Consider the following 19111-nt stretch of genomic DNA (forward strand, 5'->3'; position numbering starts at 1 on the left):
AATGTTTATTATTAATTTAAAAAAAGAAAAGAAAAGCTGGATATGTGTTTCTGTTATAATTTTAGTGTAAATTAGCTTTGTCTTGTCAAAAAGTTTGTTTAAAAGTGGGTTGCAATAGAACTTTAAGTCCCGTCCTCGGACGAAATGCCGCTTTTAGGGAGTAGCGTTATTTTAATAGATTTATGGGAAGTTTGCCTAATTCGCTCTTTACTTCCGGAATGGTGAAGATGACTTTGTTACCATGGTGATACACCTTAGCAACATTGACTAGCAACGACGCTTGCACGCAATGAGCAGTCAGACTTCACCATGGTCAATATTTTAATAACTTGCTTCCGATTCAGAATGCTTTGATCCCCAACACGAAAATATGGATTTACCTGCCTCGCATTACGGGAAACTTGACAAAAGAAACCCTGTGGTAATAGCTTTTGTCCGACAGATTAACTCTTTCATTGCGGTTATGAAGAAAATCGCTTGTTCGCCCACACGAGAGGACAACACTGATTACGTTAAAGGGTAAGGCTAACACATTTCATTCAAGAGCAAACTCAAGCTTTTTCAAGACAACACAAACTGATCCAATGATTAATTATAAAAGCCATGTTATAATGTTGTTATCTCATCAAAAACATAGTTGGAGTTGTGTTTCATTGTGTCCATTCACATATGTTTGCGTAACCCTTTTACTATTAATCTGTTTACATCTCCAAAGCTCAAAATGCTCTGTTTCACCTTATGAGGTCATGTAGTGGTAGTTTTCAACTTAACAGCTCCTTTTACCTTTAGTTCAATAGGGATTGGTGATTCCGTGGCTGAAATTATCCAAATGGTTACAGAGAAGGTGTATGGAGTTTAAAAACACAGAGGAGCACTTCCTGTATTACCACATGACATCACAAGGTGGAATAGAGTGTTTTCCATTTGGGAGATTATCTCAGCCTAAATATGCATGTTTTTTGTGTTAAATATGTGTGAATGAAACAAAACACATCTTCAGGTACATGTGATGAGAAAACAACATTATAACATAAATCAGAAAATAGAGTAGTATGGGTCCTTTAAATTTAGCTTTATTCAATCTCCTTTCATATTCTCCTGTTGTTGTTGTTGTTGTAGGATTAAAATATGTGTGGAAATATGGAAAAATTACAAAAGTAGACTGCCGCCTAGTTTCTACCTGGAGCACATGTTACAGGTGGCAGATGTTCTTTTTGAATTAAAGGTAACTATAGAGAATTTGATGTATTATTTTACTGTATATAAGCCTATCAATGAATTAGAACTTGTGTCATTTCTCATCATTTGTCCTTCGTGCAGTTTTATGACATGGCCTTGTGGTATGGATACAGGCCACATTTGCAGCAGTTCACATCAGTGGATATTCTTGATTTTGAAGACGTGGACCACTTCAAAGCTTCTCTTTTCCCTAAAGGCTTGGACACAGACCAAGATGCTCTGCTCATGAAGGTAAAGTCAGTCTGTTTTGTCGGCCTATTTAATATGATAATATGTTGAGATAATTTTGTTTATCTGCACAGATACAGGCACTGCATGGCTGTGTCCTCTGTACTTTTGAACAGGTGAAGGCTCATCATGATCTCACTCCTGAAGGTCTTTATAAACTGCTCTGTGTGCTGGATCTCATTCGAATCATTATGCAAGTTTTCCAGCATTATGACAGTCTGTGCTGGCAAATTTATAATGGTATGATTTTTTCAAGTATATGGTGTATATGTTTATATGAGGTCTCATATCACCCATTTTGCAGGCTCAGTTCTCATCTACAACATCTGTCGGTACCTGATGACAAACAACTACAGTGCACAGGTCTGTGGACTGTGGTAAAAGATACTGGCTTAAGGCTTAAGAATCAAAACCAAGTCGTGATAAAGCCTACTTGGTTTTTATTCTAATTACATTTTTTCAGTGTTTGTTTCAATCATCCCCACATTTATCACTGCAATATATCATAAATTCCTAAACACTATTTAAAAGAAAAGTAGAAGAAAAACCTCTCTTTGTCTGTTCAGGCACTGGAGTACCTCTTGTGGGCGAGTGTCAGTATGGAGTTGTCTGTCCCACTGATGACAAGTCAAAATGTGCCGTGGCTCGTCACATTGTACTGTGCTGTATGTCAATGTTACTATGACAACCAAGCCGCAGTGCAAGGGGAGGTAGGTCTTTAACCATCAATTAATCAAACATTTTGCTGCACAGAAGGGCCATATTGCCAATAGAGACAATATTGCTAGGAATTATTATTATTTTTTAAATGCTTTTTTGTGTTGAACTTCAGGTGTTTGCCAGACGAGCTCTCGTAAAAATCAATGAGCTTATGAACTTAGAAGAACAATGTGGAAATCCAGCCTCCAAACAGACAAGAAGAACCTACAAAGAAGCATCAATTAAGGCATTTATTATTTCAAAATCTAAAATTTTAAGATTATTAAATATAGTGTTAAAATTGTATGTACAGTTGCACTAACATGTTGTATTTTGTTTTGTTTTTTTGTTTTAGCTGGCTTCAATGGTTTTTAAGCGGGCTGTTTTTGAAGCAAGGACTAAAACATTTAAAATAAAAAAGAAATTATCCGATATACCTAATGTAACTACAATGATTCAAATTATGAATGCAAAATAATCCACTTCAAACTTCCAGCATATTATATTCTAACATATTATGGTTTCATGTAATACAGGCACCTTGGCCACGTAACACAACTGAACAGATTCTCTCCCACCTGTTTGACGGAGGAGCAGCACAGTTTCTTGGTGTCCTCGAGGCACTGAAAGACAGCAGTAGACTCCACCCACTAACGCGAGGACCAGAAGACCTCGAGGTATATGAAGTGCTCTTAGAGCTTCTTGCTGCTGGCATCAGTCTATTGTCTGGTGAGTTAAACCTTAATCACGTACTGTATATACACATCTATTAATTTTACAAGTTATTTAATATTTAAAACCTAAAGAATTCAAATATATTTTTAAAACAGAACGTGAACAAAAGAATGATCACCCGTCACCACAATCTCTTGGTGCAGTCACATCATCCTCTTCACTGCTAGATTTAGCTATTGCAGGTTTGTCCTACTCACTCTCATTTAAATGCTCCTAATGTATTATGAGTGTGATATAGCTTCTGGTTGGGTTTGTGCATGTCACCAGGAGAAAACAAGGTATCCTTTGAGACTGCTGTGGAGTTCATTAAATTATTGTATTACAACAAGCAACCAGAGGCCTTTTCTGAGTATTCCAGAGAAATGCTTCAGCTTTTGTCGGTAAGACTTGTGTATGGTACATTTGCTTCTAATGTTGTGAGCACATTTTATATTTCATCACCTCTGTCTTGGATTAGAGTTTGAGAGGCCCGTCATCAGAGACAGCTAAACTGGAGTTGGGCTTACTTTATTATTACAGCTGTGTGCAAAAAGGTATGGTGCTTTACATTGGAAGTTGAAGAGTTATATATTATATAAATACTTGTTATATCTATATCTAATAGAGAAACAGAAGACAGCATTGGCTGTAAGTGAGGAATTCAATGAACTGGTGAAAACACTACACAAATATGTTTGTGACTCTGTAAGTAACATGCTTTTATCATAATCTAACATGTTTTTGAGTTAACATTACCTCAAACCTGTTCTGTTCTAATTACATTGAACAGAGCTCAGAGCCGGACAGAGATCTTGTCTTGTCTGTGATTTTGTTTGTTTGGGAAAAAATAACATCTGTGATAGAATGGGCTCATCGACATAACTTCGACTCAAAGAAATTGGAGAAGGTCTCCAAATTTTTTTGACATTGTTTTTAATGTCCTCATAGTAATCCATGATTAAAATTTTCTGAACACTTTTGCAGTGGGCATGGTGTCTGTCTGTGCTGTGTGAAGTGGCCTTCGCCTTTGAGCCCTGCACTACTTGCTGTTGTTTATTGACTGGAGAGATGACACTGAAATTTGCCATGCTGCTTGAAAGTGCCTCTAAATGGGCTGAACAAAAATATTCTCCTGGTAAAAAAAGAAAACTAAAACCTTTTTTTTATATTAAATCTTGCTTCTATATGATGTTGATGTTGTTAACTTGGTTTCTTGTGACTAGAAGTCAATGTTGCAGAAGGTGATGTTGGGATAGTAAACTCTTTCTCTCTTAGCAAGGTAAACACTAACATAGATAAACAATTAAGTGAATTTGCAAAAACTCTCTCTATTGTTTTATGTGTTTGTCAGAGTTCCAGGATCCAACTGCTTCAAAATTTGTGTTCGATGGTAAAAAAGTGTCTAGTAATTTTGTCCAAGGGAATGAGCATTATGCTGCCTCAAGATGGATCAGCACTCATTGACCCTGCTTATATGGAGGTAATGAAATGATTGTTGATGTTGAATGTAGATTATAAAAACGTCTTTGTGCTCATTAATGAGAATGTTTGTGACCCTGTGTTAGGGTCAGTGATGGGAAGAATACTTGTAAATGTATTTTGTTACAGAATATTGAATACCTACATTAAAATGCATTTTGTAGCGTATTCCGTTACTATCAGAGTGCTGTATTCTGAATACTTTTACACCAAGCTGGATTGAAATTATAGTGTAAAAATATGAAATATAATTGGAAACAACTTTATTTTTGTCACACAGTGACTATTTATGATGTAAATGTACACTTACTGTTGCTTTTTTATCAGAAATACGGAATACCTTCATCCACTTGGTCCTCCGAAGAAGGAAACAGTGAATATAACTGCCCACATGTAGAGACCTCTAAACACACTTGGAGCAGAGATGACTTCCTGCTGGTTGTGGATCTTCACCTTCATCTCAATGCCATATATTGCAAAGCATTTCTGGGTTTGGTGCATGCTAATGCAGGTCAGATAACATGTTCTGATTTTAACTGAGTTTCAAATAATAATAATAATAATAATAATAATAATAATTATTATTATTATTATTATTATTATTATTATTATTATTATTATTATTATTATTATTATTATTATTATTATTATTATTATTATTATTATAGCTGCAGAGTCCGAGATGCTTCAGCAAATTAAGAAAAACAAGGTATCCAAAGCTGTTTATCTGATGCAGAAGGCTTTAATGGAATACAACACTGACCCAGGGGGCACCAATATCAAGAATCAACTAGAGGTTGTTCAAAAAACTGAATATGTTAATGTACTTATATACAGTATATGCTGACTGTAACACTTCACTAGGAGTCTGCTGAACTGATAAGGAAAGCGGGGTTGGAGGAGAGAAAGCTTTATATGTCCACTGTTACAACCAATCAATCTTCATCAGCCAAAAACTCAGGCATTAAGGGTGAAAAGGACTGCCCTCCTCCTCCACCTGTTCTAATATCTCGCTCAGACCACTGTTTGAGCTTTGTGCCTGCTCCCTACAACCCAAATCAAAAAGTAAGTCATTTTTTTGTGATTTTAAATTAACCACTGATACTTTGCAGTGAGAACAAGCTGGGGGTGTTGTACATGTACCATGGTAACACAACACACACATTAGCAAACACTGACAACTAATTTTCAGGAGCCTGTGATGAAAACAAGCATTCATGGTCCTGTTTAGGTTTTTGATTTTCAACAAAAAAGATGAGAGCGACTAACTGCAAAACTGTTGGGTAATGCTAGCTAGCTTGTGACTGAAAATTTATTTGAGAGGGAGTATTTTAACAGTACAAATCAGCTCGCCTGTTGTAGTTCCAGATAAGTCCGTTCTTTATGGTGAGATGGTGTTAAAACAAAGCTCAGTCTAACTTGAGTAACAGAGCTTCAGACAGAGCAGTACCTACAGTTAGCCTCACACCCTCAGGGAATGTTGGTGACATCATCTGCAAAGTATCAATAATCTTAGAATGATAGAAATGTATTAAATGACCTGATCACAGGTATGCTGGTATCAACTTTTGGGCCATGTCGCTGAAGATACGACGAACACCAAAGTCAGACTTGGAGACTGCAGTTTGACAGGAACAGGCACTTTGGTATGATCCAATGCAAAATGTGTGTTTGTGCATGGAATCATGTTTTTGTTTTGTTTGCTTTTTCAGATATCTGCTGAATCTGGCAGAAGTGTGTTGCAGGTGAAGGGCTTAGACCCTAATCACAAATATGTCTTTGCTGTAGCAGCCTACAACAGCCAAGGGGACCTACTGGGCAACAGCATTGGGGAGACAACCATCCCATTGTTAGCCTCGCCTCCACTGCCACTGCTCACCACCTGGGCTTATTTGGCACAGGTATCCACACAAGCAGTTTCACTCGGAATTCTCCAGAATATAAACAAACTATTTGAAATTGTTCAGGTGGCATTTCAGATAAAACAGTATGATGTAGCCAAGAGAGCTTGCCAAAAACTATGGAATCACTTCACTCGCACTGAATCCAGAGCTAACGCAATACAATATGAACTTTTCATCCCGAGGTAAGAGCAAGAAAGCTAATTTACTCATTTTCTTTTTTTATATTTTTATTAAATTTATAATGGATATTATAATGTATAATTTTTCAAAGGTTGCAAGTCACAACACTGCATCATTCATCGCTCAGCCTGCGCCATTTAGTTTTTGCCTCCATCTTCACTGAAACAGAAATCAACATACAGCGTGGTTGTCTCTGGTTTGACCAGTTTAGTGACAGAGGACTGTTTATCTGGGAACAGGTATCCACTGCACATATTCTCTTTTTACAACCTGCTGGTGTACTATTATGCATTTCTGTGTGCAGATAGCCAGACTGGAAGAGTGTGAACGGATGCTGGTGGCTATAGACCTAACATCATGGTTAACTAACCACAGTGATGCCGTACAAGCTGTTATAGTTTGTTATGCTCTTGTGAACCCACTCATCTACCATCAGATTCCATGTGACCCTGTGATACAGGTGGGGAATTATCCTATCTGAGAGTTTGAAGCTAGTGGACTAATTGTGCCATGTTGCTTATGGTTTAGGTTTTAACTAAATGCCTGAATGTGCTTGAGGAAAACCTTCCTCAGCTCAAACACAAGTGGACTGGGAGAACCTCAGAAGCACTCATGCATAAGATCGCCTGCATCACATACTATCTCTACAAGGTTTGTAGGGCATTTTTGTGTTATTCCTTTTGTCCACTACTAAATATATGAATAAACAAAACACATCTTACTAAATAAATCTTTTTTGATCACCCACATAAGGCACTGCATAACCTTAATGAGAGTGAGAAAGCCGCTGTGGTGATGGACTGTGGTGTCAATCTAATTCAGGAAATCTATGATGCACAAAATAAACTTCTTAACAAACCAACTCTATCGGTAAATAAAGTTTATGAAAAAATGTCATAGCTTGAGCTAAAAGTAAATGTGATTTCTGTAGGTAAAACAAGATCCTGAACTGAAGAGAGAGACAAAAATCAGTCCCCAGTTGAAAGCTCTACTTGGAAAGAAAAAGACCAAGATCAACGGTATTATTCAACACATTTTTTAATACATATATTTTACTTTACGTATCATATCACAATTTTGTCTTTGAAGAAAATATAAGTACAGTTACTTCCAGTAAGGATCACGGCCAAATATATGAAGTTTTATCAAGCACTCCAATAAAACATGCCTTTCAAGAAGGTAAGGCTACATACAGCATAATATAAATGTGTGATGTAAACACATTTGCTGTGATGTGACCCTTTGTATGTTCTTCATCAGTGATGAAGCTCAAACAAAAAACATTGTTCATTGAGTTGTCGTCACTGCTCCTGCAGAGGGCGTTAGAAGAAGGAGAGGCAGCACTGGTGATTGAGTGGGGACACTCCTTTATGGCACTGAGGTGCTTATTTTTTGTTGACAATATGTGAAGCCGACACCGATAAACATCACACATTATGCTTCTCTTTGACAGAAAGGGGGCAACAGAAAGTCATAGTAAAACAGCCCATATACACGAGAAACAGGTGTGATAGACTTATGGCATTTTAATATATGGCCATATTATGTAGTATGATATGTCATGATATGTGATGTTTTTTATTCAGGATGATGCAAAAACAAAAGTAAGATTAATTCAACAACCAAGAACTTCAAGGTATATTGTGTTTTATAGTATATTATTATATTATTACAGTGCATTATAGACTTGTGTGTTAGCATTTATTATTGTTCTGCTTAGGGAGAAGTTGACTGGGAAGAATCTGAGCCGCTTGAAGAAGCTGGTGATGCTTAGAAAGATCTATTGTGAGGAGAGCGTGTGGAGGACCAATCTCAACTATGTTTTAGCTCAGGCACATTTAGCCCTGTTTTACCAGGCACTGGACCAGCTCCAGGAACGACCTCCTCTACACAGGTTTCTCACTGCAGTAATTGCTGTTAGAGGCTAATTCTTCAGTTGTTACACACTCTTGATATTTCACGCAGGTACAGCCAGTTAGATCCTTTGAATTTCTTCATGGCATATACTGGCATCTCTCTGAGGATGAGGAAAAACCCACAGCGACAGCTAGCATCTAGATCTCACGCTATTTTACAAAGAGACGCAACACTAGAGGGAGAAAAACAAGGTATGTCATGTTTTATACTTCTAGGTATTTCACATTTAACAGTATTTAATATTATTTATTAGATTTTCCAGGACAGAAATGTGATTCCTACGGTTACAAAGAGATCAGTGAAGAAGAAAACGGATACACTCTAAACACTGAAGAGCTTTATGCAATGCAAAGACAAACTTCTGCTACAATGTTTGCTTCACTCACCAATGCAGCACTTCATCTTCATCGAGCCATGGTGCTTTAGACTTTACAGTTGTTAATGTTGTTTCATTCTCAGATTTAAACAACATTTCAATAAATTCCCTCTTTTAGGTGTTGGCACATCGTAACAGTCACTGGGCCATACTGCGGACTGTGGCTCAAACCACGTGGGACCAGTACTGCAGGACTGCTTGTGTTGTCCAGAGAGGCCTTCATCTTGAACTGTCCCTCTTCATTACATTTGATCAGCAACGCAAAATTTTCCGGCCATTGCTTGTACTGGCAACTCAACTGATCATGGATATGTTAAAGCGCCTGGGGGTGTGTGCCCCTTATTGTTACATACATGTGCTTGTGTTTAGTGCAGCCAGTCTAATCCATAGTCTCTAATGTTCTGGGTCATGTAGCTCTGGAGAGTTTATGAAAAGGACATGTCAGAAGAAGAAACACATTCCTGTCTTTGCTTCTCTCCATCCCTGGATGAAACAACTAAAATTGACATGCGCTGGGTTAATACATTAGTGATTCACACACTGGAACAACTTCATGACATTGGCAAATGGGAAACATTAGCTCATTTAGCTTTACAATTCAATACATACACACGGTAAGAAATCACATGGATTAGCCATTTCAAAACTATAGAAACACTTTGCTAATACATTTTCTGTTTGTGCCTTTTTAGAGATTGTTATGCATTAATAGTTTCACCTCTTCTGATCAATGCTCAGAGAAAGCTCTTAGAGAGGATTGAGTCATTCAAAGGACCACCCATTCCTCAGCCTCATCACGTCAAGACAAAACAAGTGACTGGACAAGAGGTAGGACGTCCGGTCACTGTAGAACACAGGTCTCCAGCTGTGTGCTCTTTGGGCCGGCTCAGGTGGCTTGTTCTAAAAATAGAGACCAGGCCTAACTGAGAACTATACTAGGACTAAAACCAAGTCTAAACCAAGGCTCATGTATCATCTCTTTTTACTTCTATATTTATTTTTTGTCATTTAATGTAATCTGGTTCAAATTTAACCTACCTAAAACCTAAAGAGGTTGGTGACCTCTGCTATATTTTGGCATAACATTGCACACATTACCATATAACCAGTGATGAGAAGAATACTTTGATAATGTAGTTACTGAATATCCAAATTAAAATGTATTTTGTAATATATTCTGAATACTTAAAATAATTGACCAAGTATCAGGTACTGTTATGTATTCTTTCGATTTTAGAAACTTATTCTGAATACCACCAAATGACAGAGTAACTGTACCGGAATATAGTAACTCAAAAATTGTATTCTGAATACATATTCTCAGTACATGTATTTAGTTACTTCCAACACTGTTTATAACAAATAGAAAAATGTTATTAACTTTCCTTCTTTGACCTAGGTGACATACAAAAGCTATGTGGGCATTCAGCTTCTCAGTGGTTGCATCTCCACTCAGAAAAAGCCCTCTCTTAAAAAGGAAACACAGTCTAGAGACCAGCTTATAGGTTGGAATTGTCTTTTAAGCAAAAATATAGGAAGATACAAGTTAGTATTTAATTTGTTAAATTAAAACCTAATTTTGTGATCCTTTGGAAGATGCTGAAGTTCAAAGGTCACTGGTGCTTGTGTGTGTTCCTCTGGATGTTGAAGACACACTATATTGGTATCGTAAAGCTGTTGAGAAAACATCACCTTGTCTCCAGTTCTTCCAACACAGCCGCTCACAGTTACAGCGCTTATTGGCCAACACACAGTCCTGTAAGTTACATGTTGCTTAAGGAAAGTCTGCAATGATATACACCGCATATAGTAGTAAGATATATGGAATCATTAGTAAAGAAGAAAAAAAGGTCAACTCTGCTGTTTTTATATATTTTATATTCAAATCATCAAATTAGCCACACTTTGATTTGTCGAGCAAGTAGTTAGTATAGTAGAATTATTTAATGTTTTTTCTTTACTACATAATTCCATATATCTTGCTTCATATATTTGGTGTCCTCTGTATGTATCTGAAATGCAGAAAGTAGTAAACATAGAAAAAAAAACACTGAAAAAGAGGATGTGTCCAAACTTTTGATTGGTAGTGTAAATTTCTTTCAATCATGTAAATGTTTTCTACATAGGCTATGCAGCACAGGCTGTCTGGAGCAGAGAGCCCAGTAGGTCAGCGAGCCAGGTTGAGTTCAATCCTGTTGTCATAAATGCTCCAAGTGTCGAACCTTATGATCTGATGGAGAAGGATTACAGGACTACAGAATCACTGTACAGTTTTCCCCTTAACCCTGAGCACATATCCACCATTACTGCAACATACACTGCAGCTATCCGTAAGTAACAATGACTGGATCATTATTAGTATTACTAAAATAAAAGCATCTGATGGGTTTTATATGAATACATACTTTGTTTAGAGCATTTTCATGAAAACAAATGTGACTCCATCACTGTTCTGGCACTGCATGAACTGGGAAATCTCCACTGTTATAATGGCAACATAAAGTTAGTAAGAATATGACTTTTCTGTTGTGTCAAAAATATGATTATTGTGCCCTTGCAGATCATCTATTCTTTTGTTCTTAGGGCAGCACATTCATGTTGGACAAAGGCAATCAACACAGCCTTGAAGAGCCCTGACGCTTTGGAAAAATGGGATGGTGTGACTTTTGGAGGCTGTTCTCTACAATACAGACTTAAGATGTCTGGGATTTGGGGCTGTCTACAAGCTGCTTGCCTCACGGCAAAAATTGCCCAGTAGGTTTTCCATGTAAATAATAATGTGCAGAATAATGGTGCATCCAGTTGTCCACGGAGGATTTTCAGAGTTCCGACTTGTACATGATGTTATTGTAGTAACAATGTCCAGGTTACTAAATTAACTTATTTGGATCCTCACTTTGGTTGATTTGAGCACTTTAATATATTTGTAACTTTAATGAATCTTTACTATATTATACTGGTCATTCTTTTTCCAACTTGGACTTTTTAATTGACTTTTTGTGTTTTAAGGTATATTTTAACAGACATAAGTAAACGGACTAATTGCTGTCTCCAGTCGGCTCACTTATTCAAGGTAAAATCCCAACTATGACCACATACATGTCATTTTCATTTATCTTTATACAGAGTCAGACCAGACTCTTTTTTTTATGAGTGTCCTGTTACAATACAAAACAAAAGCAAACAAAACTACATTACTAAAAATAAAATAACTGTGTAGGTCCATTTGAAACATTAAAAACAAGTGCAGGTGTGATTCTCATTTCACTTCTAATACAGCCAGTTTTTAGATATAGATAATCATGAGATATTGTATTAAAAGTTCCTGTATCAAAGTTCAACAAACAAGTGAGATATTCAAGCAGTCTATCAAGTAGTCCCATAAATATATGTCATACAGCGTTGTTCCCTTCTGACTTCTATGTGTTGTGCTTCCTCAGTGTGTGTTGTGCTGCTCTCTGGCACAGCCACAGTCCGATCTCCATTATGCATCAGATGTGTTCATCGAAGACTTGTTGCCTGGTGTGGACCTCTTCTCAGATCCCTCCAGACTTCACCTCGGCACCACTATAGCGAGTCTGATTTTCATCTGTCAATGGCTTTTCTCCACAGGCCATTACATGAAGGTGTGTACAAACTATCTACAATGTATACAACTACAATTCAATTAGCAAAGACTTAAACACATGTCTGTATCTGTTAAGCTGCTTCCCATGTTGGCCCTGTACCTCTATTTTACTGGGTCTGTGTGCAGAGATGTGCAGCGTACTGTTCAGTGCAAAATACTAAAGGTCAGAATTTGCTTTTTTTTAATTCCTATATTATTTGCAGTGTTGGGAAGTAATTAAACACATATAAAATACATATTCAGAATACTAATTTCAGAGTACCTGTATTCCAGTACAGTTACTCTTTAATTTGGTGGTGTTCAGAATACAGTTACTTCAAATTAATAGGAATACATGGCGCTACTTCATCATGTCATTTTGGCTTTCAACTGTACTGTATTAGTGAGAAAAAAAGAAAACACAGCTCTTGCAGTGTGTGCATGTGTGATTTTTTGTCCCTTAAGTTACTGCATAACAAAAATAAAGTTATTATAATTATATGTCATACTTTTTTCATTATAATATAAAGCAACTCGATGCAGAAGTATTCTAAGAATTCAGAATATAGTAGTCTGATTGGTGCATGTAACAGAATATGTTACAAAATACATTTTAATTTGAATGTTCAGTATTCAGTATTCTAACTAAATACATTTTCAAAGTACTCTTCCCGTCAGTAATGAGTCCCATGTTCTTCACAGATACGCACCCTCACTGAGTTAGGTTTATTGACTGAGGCTGTGAGGGAGACTGTACTTCTCACAAAAGGAGCAGGAGTCCGACTGCCTCATGGTCACTACATCCACACACACAGAGATCAGGTATTTTATCATATGAATGATTTAGCAGCTGAATTATCTAATGTTGGTGCTGTTGCATTTATTCATGATTGTCTTTTATTATATCACAGGTTCAAACCACATTCAGCAGCACCCAGTCTATACTAGACAATATTGAGGTATCATCAGGATACATTTGACTGTATTACTAAAAATATATTGTTGTATGTTTTATTTCATGTTTTATCATTTGAAAATCATTTGGCCATATTTGTCCTTCTTGTTAGGTTCTGAAAGAACTTGTAAACTGTGATCTCACTCCAGGCCTTCGTACACTTTACGGATCTACATTGTGCCTTCAGTTTAACCTTGCACAGGCTCAGCTGATCCTAGCAATAAGTGCCACTGTATGCAGTCCTTTGGAAGGTGTGTAATACAACCTGTACACTACCAGTCAAAAGTTTGAACACACCCTCTCTCTTATTTTTTTATTTTTACTACTTTCTACTAATTCTACCATTTATATATATATATATATATATATATATATATATATATATATATATATATATATATATATATATATATATATATATATATATATATATATATATATATATATATATATATATATATAGTAGCCACACTTTGCTATGTCAAAAAATCAACAGCATTATTTTATTTTTTTTCTTTACTACATAATTTCATATATCTTGCTTCATATATTTGTTGTCTTCAGTATGCATTTAAAATGTAAAAAGTAGTAAAACTAAAGAAAAAAACATTGAATGTGATGGTGTGTCCAAACTTTTGACTAGTAGTGTATGTTTATATCTTCAGTTCCAGATAGAGAAAACCAAACCACTGTCTCTAAAGATAGTGAAAAGGAGGACACAAAACTGCTCAGTCTTGAGTCTTTTCAGGAGCCAGTCACTGCGGGGCTGATAAAGGTACAATAACTGTTACACAGAACATAGAAGTGTTTGTAAAAGGTCATGTTTGTAAATACCTTTCTGCTTTAGTACCTGCTGCTAGAGGCAGTATCCAGCTTATTGAACTCCATCACAAAGCAGCTAACAGCATGTAGCCATCTGGATAGAGTTGAACTGACAGTGGAGTGCAGTCTGCTGAAGGCTAAACTCTATTTGTTGAAAGGACAATCTGCTTTCAGGTGCATATCGTATACATCAGTGTATGGCTCCAGCATGCACATGGTTAAATAATGTAACTATTGTGTTTTTTCTTTAGTGCTGAGATGGCAATGTCATCCCTTATGTTGCTACAGTCCACATCTGAGATCACAAATACTTCCACACCTGTTTTTGAGAGACAGCCTTCCCACAAACAAACTGGATCTGAAGAGGTATATCACGTTTTAAACAGAGCAGAGCCAAAATGCAGGACTGCACTTGAAACATTCTTTCATGAAAACCATAACAAAGACCCCAAGTAAAACCAAACACAAAAACCAAAACTTACAAGCAGTGATGAGAAGAAAACTTTGAAAATCTATTTTGCCACAGAATACTGAATACCCAAATTACAATGCATTTTATGATATATTCTGGTAAATGGTTCATTCAGAGTACTGTATTTTGAATACTTTTACTTCAAGTTGCATTTAACTTAACTTACGTAAAGATGCAACACAGCTTTAAAACAACTTTCTTTGTTTCACTGTTTGCTCTATGTATATTTATCACAAATTGGAGAAGGTAAAACCACACCTGCACTCACCGCAAGAGCGTTGTTTCATATTTTTCTCACTAGTTAGGTACAGTTTGAAGCCTAAATTGTGTGATGAAATACCACAATGTATTCCTTTGATTTTAGGAAAGTACTGGTATTCTGAATTCCACAAAATGAAAGAGTAACTGTACTTGAATACAGGTACTCCAAATTAGTATTCAGATTACAGATTCTCAGTACATGTATTCAGTTATTTCCCAACACTGCTTACAAGATATGACACTGACAATGGACCAACAAAGAGCAGAGGAGAACACAGGTATAAATGCACGCACAGAGGAACGACACAGAGGCCTGGGCAAGCAACCAATACAACAGGTCGTAAAACTCAAAAACACACAGGGCTACAGAAATTACAAAATAAAAGCAGGTACTAAATGATGAAATAAGGAAAATTATGCCCATGACAGGAAACCTTGCATGTTTCTGTTTTCACAGCAGTACAACATCCTTTACAGTAGACCTTTAGTGTGTTATCACTGCACGTTTTGTCCCAGAGCTGTAAACTGAAATAGTGTGTCTCTCATCCCTTTTACAGGGCATTCACCAGCCCAGTGTGGAGGCCGACTCTGTGGACATGGTTGAGACAAGTGAGAGGATTGGCTGCCTCTTGTGGATCCGTTGTCATCTGACTTTGGCCCACTGTTTGACTGCACATAACGGTGGAGGTGGACCAGGTTTATGTGTTCATTTTCTTAGTTTTTATTAAAGCAGACTTATTAAGCTAAATTAACTTTTTTTTTAGTTTTTAACTGTGTTATAGTTGTTTCCCTTCACCATTTACTCACCCAAAGTTGTATTTGGAGTGATTTGTGCACGTCTGAGCAATCTTTAGTCACTTATTTTCAAGAACATTTTCTAGTATGAAAGTCAGCAGACTTATTTCTTTTATTAAGTCATTTGAGATGAATATTGCTATTTAAAATGTGCAAATAAAAAAATAATGATCCATGGGTGTCATAGATTATAACTATGTAGCAGACACAAGCACAATATGTCTCCTTTAATTAATTTACTCAGAGTATATTTAACACTTTTTTAATTCTTCTTTTATTTAGGTGATAAATTGAAACGGGAGACGGCTCGGGTGATCAGGGATGGTATTGAAGAATGTAAAAGATGGGGAGATCATGACGGTCAAGCTTTGCTGATGCTAGAAGGTGCACAGTGCGATAAACACAGCGCAGGCAAATCCTCCCAGATCAAAGTAAGAAAACTGTGCATGATCACAAACTTGAGCAAAGACTCTGAGTGTTTTAGTAAAGTATCTGTGCATGTTTGTGTACAGGAAATAGTAAGCTTGCTTTCAGGACAACTGAGTATGTCACCTCATTCAGCCATTACATTGGCTCAGGCAGCTATGTTACTGGATGAGATGAAAACACCAGAAAGTGTCCCATTTTTAAAACTTTCACTAAAGTTGTTACAGAATCAGGTAATACACCCACATATTTTGAAATAACAACATTATGATAATTGTAATTAAACAAATGAATGTTTTCTACAGCTGAATGGTTTCAGTCAAAGTATTGTTTTGGATGCTGGAGGATCATGTTTACCATGTTCCAGTAACACCTGCCTGCCTTTTCTCCACCGTTTACATCACACCCTTTCCTGCATAGGTAATGTTTCAGGTTTAGACACATTCAAACACGTTCATCTATAATAGCAACATCTATAATGTACTGGTCACAGCTTCACCCTGGAACATCATTTGTAAATGGTGGATGAATGGAGGGTTACATTTTACTTTATTACATAGTAATGTTTTGTTCATTTTTGTTTCCACAGGTCGAATTATTGACTCCTAAAACTATGTTGCTTCTGAAGAGAAAAATAATCTTTAAATCATCCTTTCTTTAAATATAAAACAACATAATGAATAATAATAAAATGCCATTAAACAGTGCATTGCCTTTTTGTGGTTATATGCCTACATAGTAATCGTGTTTTCCAGAAAAAAAAGTGCAGTCATGGAAGTATAGTTCTTCACTCTTTTATTTTTTAGTAGTAAAAGGAAGTGTGGTGCTACTGTCAACTGTGCCTTTGGGCTGGTCGTCTGCTGTCCATAGACAGGAGCGCTCATCTCTGATGGTACACTTCCATCGAATAAATCATAGACTGGAAATAAGTCTATGCCTCGTCTGTGAATGGCACTGGTCATATAGTTTTCTAACGCAATGGAGATCACCTCACTTTTTAAAGGAAGTTTGCAGGATGATGTTCTTCACGAGGGCTTCAGCATTAACTTAGTGATGTTTACAAAATATTGATAGCTTTTGGATTTTTCTTGTTACCTGTTTAAGACCTTTCACTCACATGGAGGTCTTAAACGCACTTCGATAAGTCCATGGGAGCTGTGACGTTGAACCAAAACCATTACCAGCTGACTCATATGTAATTCAGCCCCTATTACATATTTTTAATTTATCAGTTCAAATGGCAGTTATACCAGGCAGGTAAAAGACATCCAACATATGTTTAGTATTTATGTTTATCTGAACAATTAGTCTTTTGTGAGGAGTCTCATAATGAGCAGAGGAGTTTTAACATTTTGTTAAGTATCATATGTTCATATATTGATAAGGTGGGTTTACTAATCCTAACATTCACATAAAACACAAAACCAGTTGAAATATGAACATAAAAGGGAGAGGTCATGTCCAGGTCATGTGGGTTTTTATCTCTCACATTGTTTAACCAGTGCACACACACACAGACTCTATAGCCCCTCAGAATCACAACTGATGAAGAATATGCATTACAGAATTGAACAAGCACCCAAAACTGTAATTACAATCAAGTTTGCAGTGGTGGAAGAAGTACTCAATTTTGTTTTGTTATTTAAGTAAAAGTACAGATATTGGAGCAAAAGAAATACACAAGTAAAAGTAAAAGTATCGCATCTAATAATTCTTCAAATATAGTGATTTTGATAAAGATTTCTGCTGAAGTTTGTCAAAGTTTCAACTGAATCTGTATATGTTTGCTCAAATTATGAACTTGATCAAAATAAACCCTCAGCCTTTTCATCAGGTCTCAAACAATAATACAGAATACTTTTACTTTTCAGTCCTGTTCAAACATTTAGGGAAGTGTAAAGTACAGATACCTGCTCCCAAACACAGGGAAGTAAAAGTAAAAAGTATCCACTGTAAAATGTATTTAGGTAAAGTAGAGATACGTAAAATGTGTACTTGAGTATAGTACTTAACTACTTATACTTGGTTACTTTCCACCATTGCAAGTTTTGTGTTGTTGTAGTTCATCAATGTATCCAGCAGAGGGCAGAAGAGATTGTACTTTAACACAGTAGGCGACTGACAGCATTATGGACTTTCAGTAATACTAGTTGTGTATTGTGCTTACTGCCCCCTGCTGGCCTCCTGTGCATGTGCGTGTCTGTGAGCTGTGCAGTGGTGGATGAACTACTCAGTTTTGTTACTTAAATAAAAGTACAGAGGCAAAAAAGTCACTCAAGTAAAAGTAAAACTATCACATGAAAAAATCTACTTAAGTAAAAGTACCTGTTTCAGGCTACTTCAGTAGTAAAAAGTAAAAGTAGGCCTATTTCTTACAGATTTTAAAGTGTGATATTGATTCAAAGTGACAAGCCTGCAGATTTTGGTCAACAGTAGCAATAAAAAATCTATTTCTTCATTTATCTTGATGAATTTTGCGTATTTATTTTTGTTTGCTCAAAGCCGAAGTTTGAACTTGAAAACTATAGTCGGGATGTTACCACAAACAAAGAAAAAGTTCCAGCTAAATCAGCTCTTTCTGTCTTTCTGGTCAGATTGTGTTAAAATAAAGGTCAGATTAAAGTCTAACTTGAGTAACAGTTTCAGACAGAGCAGTGCCAACAGTTAGCATCACACCCCAAGGGAATTTTGAGGACATTAACTGCAAAGTGTCAATTTTTTTTTTTCTGTTTATCACTGGCGTTTTGGCAATTTTTGTCTTGAGGTTCATGGCTCTGTCGTAATGTTGGTACATCCTCAGTTGAAGTGTAATGGGAAGTACTGCGCTGCAACAAAGACACAAGACACATAAGAAACTGAACAAGAGGTGCAGCAGAAACTCACCTCAAACGACCTCTATGTGCAAGATTCCAACCACTTACTGTATGAGGAAAGTAGTCAAAATAAAGAAAGAAAACATGAATGAATGAGAGGGGCTGTCCAAACTTTTGACTGGTCTTACATGTGCCAGAAATGTAATTATGATTGTTTTCTTAAA

General features: G+C 36.5%; 1 protein-coding gene across 1 annotated transcript; it reads left to right on the top strand.

Moving 5' to 3' along the window:
- The first annotated feature begins 370 nt into the window (after positions 1 to 370).
- Positions 371 to 16683, top strand: LOC117384717 (cilia- and flagella-associated protein 54-like). Its single transcript, XM_055228624.1, has 55 exons — positions 371 to 519; positions 1120 to 1225; positions 1321 to 1470; positions 1542 to 1707; positions 1772 to 1830; positions 2034 to 2177; positions 2300 to 2413; positions 2522 to 2608; positions 2703 to 2896; positions 2989 to 3083; positions 3169 to 3281; positions 3359 to 3434; positions 3506 to 3589; positions 3678 to 3787; positions 3865 to 4015; positions 4104 to 4159; positions 4232 to 4360; positions 4687 to 4870; positions 5028 to 5155; positions 5224 to 5424; positions 5910 to 6005; positions 6072 to 6260; positions 6327 to 6445; positions 6535 to 6682; positions 6748 to 6903; positions 6972 to 7094; positions 7197 to 7313; positions 7375 to 7462; positions 7533 to 7622; positions 7704 to 7824; positions 8164 to 8337; positions 8409 to 8551; positions 8614 to 8777; positions 8855 to 9064; positions 9151 to 9350; positions 9429 to 9564; positions 10136 to 10241; positions 10333 to 10494; positions 10863 to 11066; positions 11151 to 11238; positions 11320 to 11490; positions 11746 to 11809; positions 12177 to 12362; positions 12441 to 12527; positions 13046 to 13165; positions 13255 to 13302; positions 13411 to 13549; positions 13964 to 14073; positions 14146 to 14294; positions 14372 to 14486; positions 15411 to 15462; positions 15931 to 16079; positions 16161 to 16307; positions 16380 to 16494; positions 16664 to 16683. Exons 1-55 carry the CDS (start codon positions 371 to 373, stop codon positions 16681 to 16683), a joined length of 7002 nt encoding a protein of 2333 aa, XP_055084599.1.
- The last annotated feature ends 2428 nt before the right edge of the window (positions 16684 to 19111 follow it).

This window comes from Periophthalmus magnuspinnatus, chromosome 17 (assembly GCF_009829125.3).
Source record: "Periophthalmus magnuspinnatus isolate fPerMag1 chromosome 17, fPerMag1.2.pri, whole genome shotgun sequence".
Taxonomy (NCBI): Eukaryota; Metazoa; Chordata; class Actinopteri; order Gobiiformes; family Gobiidae; genus Periophthalmus; species Periophthalmus magnuspinnatus.

Bases quoted from the DNA above. Each gene is read 5' to 3' on its own strand.
- LOC117384717 (XM_055228624.1), top strand. From the start codon at position 371: ATGGATTTACCTGCCTCGCATTACGGGAAACTTGACAAAAGAAACCCT. The intron at 1,226-1,320 runs GTAACTATAGAG...TCCTTCGTGCAG, and splicing joins ATGTTCTTTTTGAATTAAAG to TTTTATGACATGGCCTTGTG. The intron at 16,495-16,663 runs GTAATGTTTCAG...TTGTTTCCACAG, and splicing joins TCACACCCTTTCCTGCATAG to GTCGAATTATTGACTCCTAA.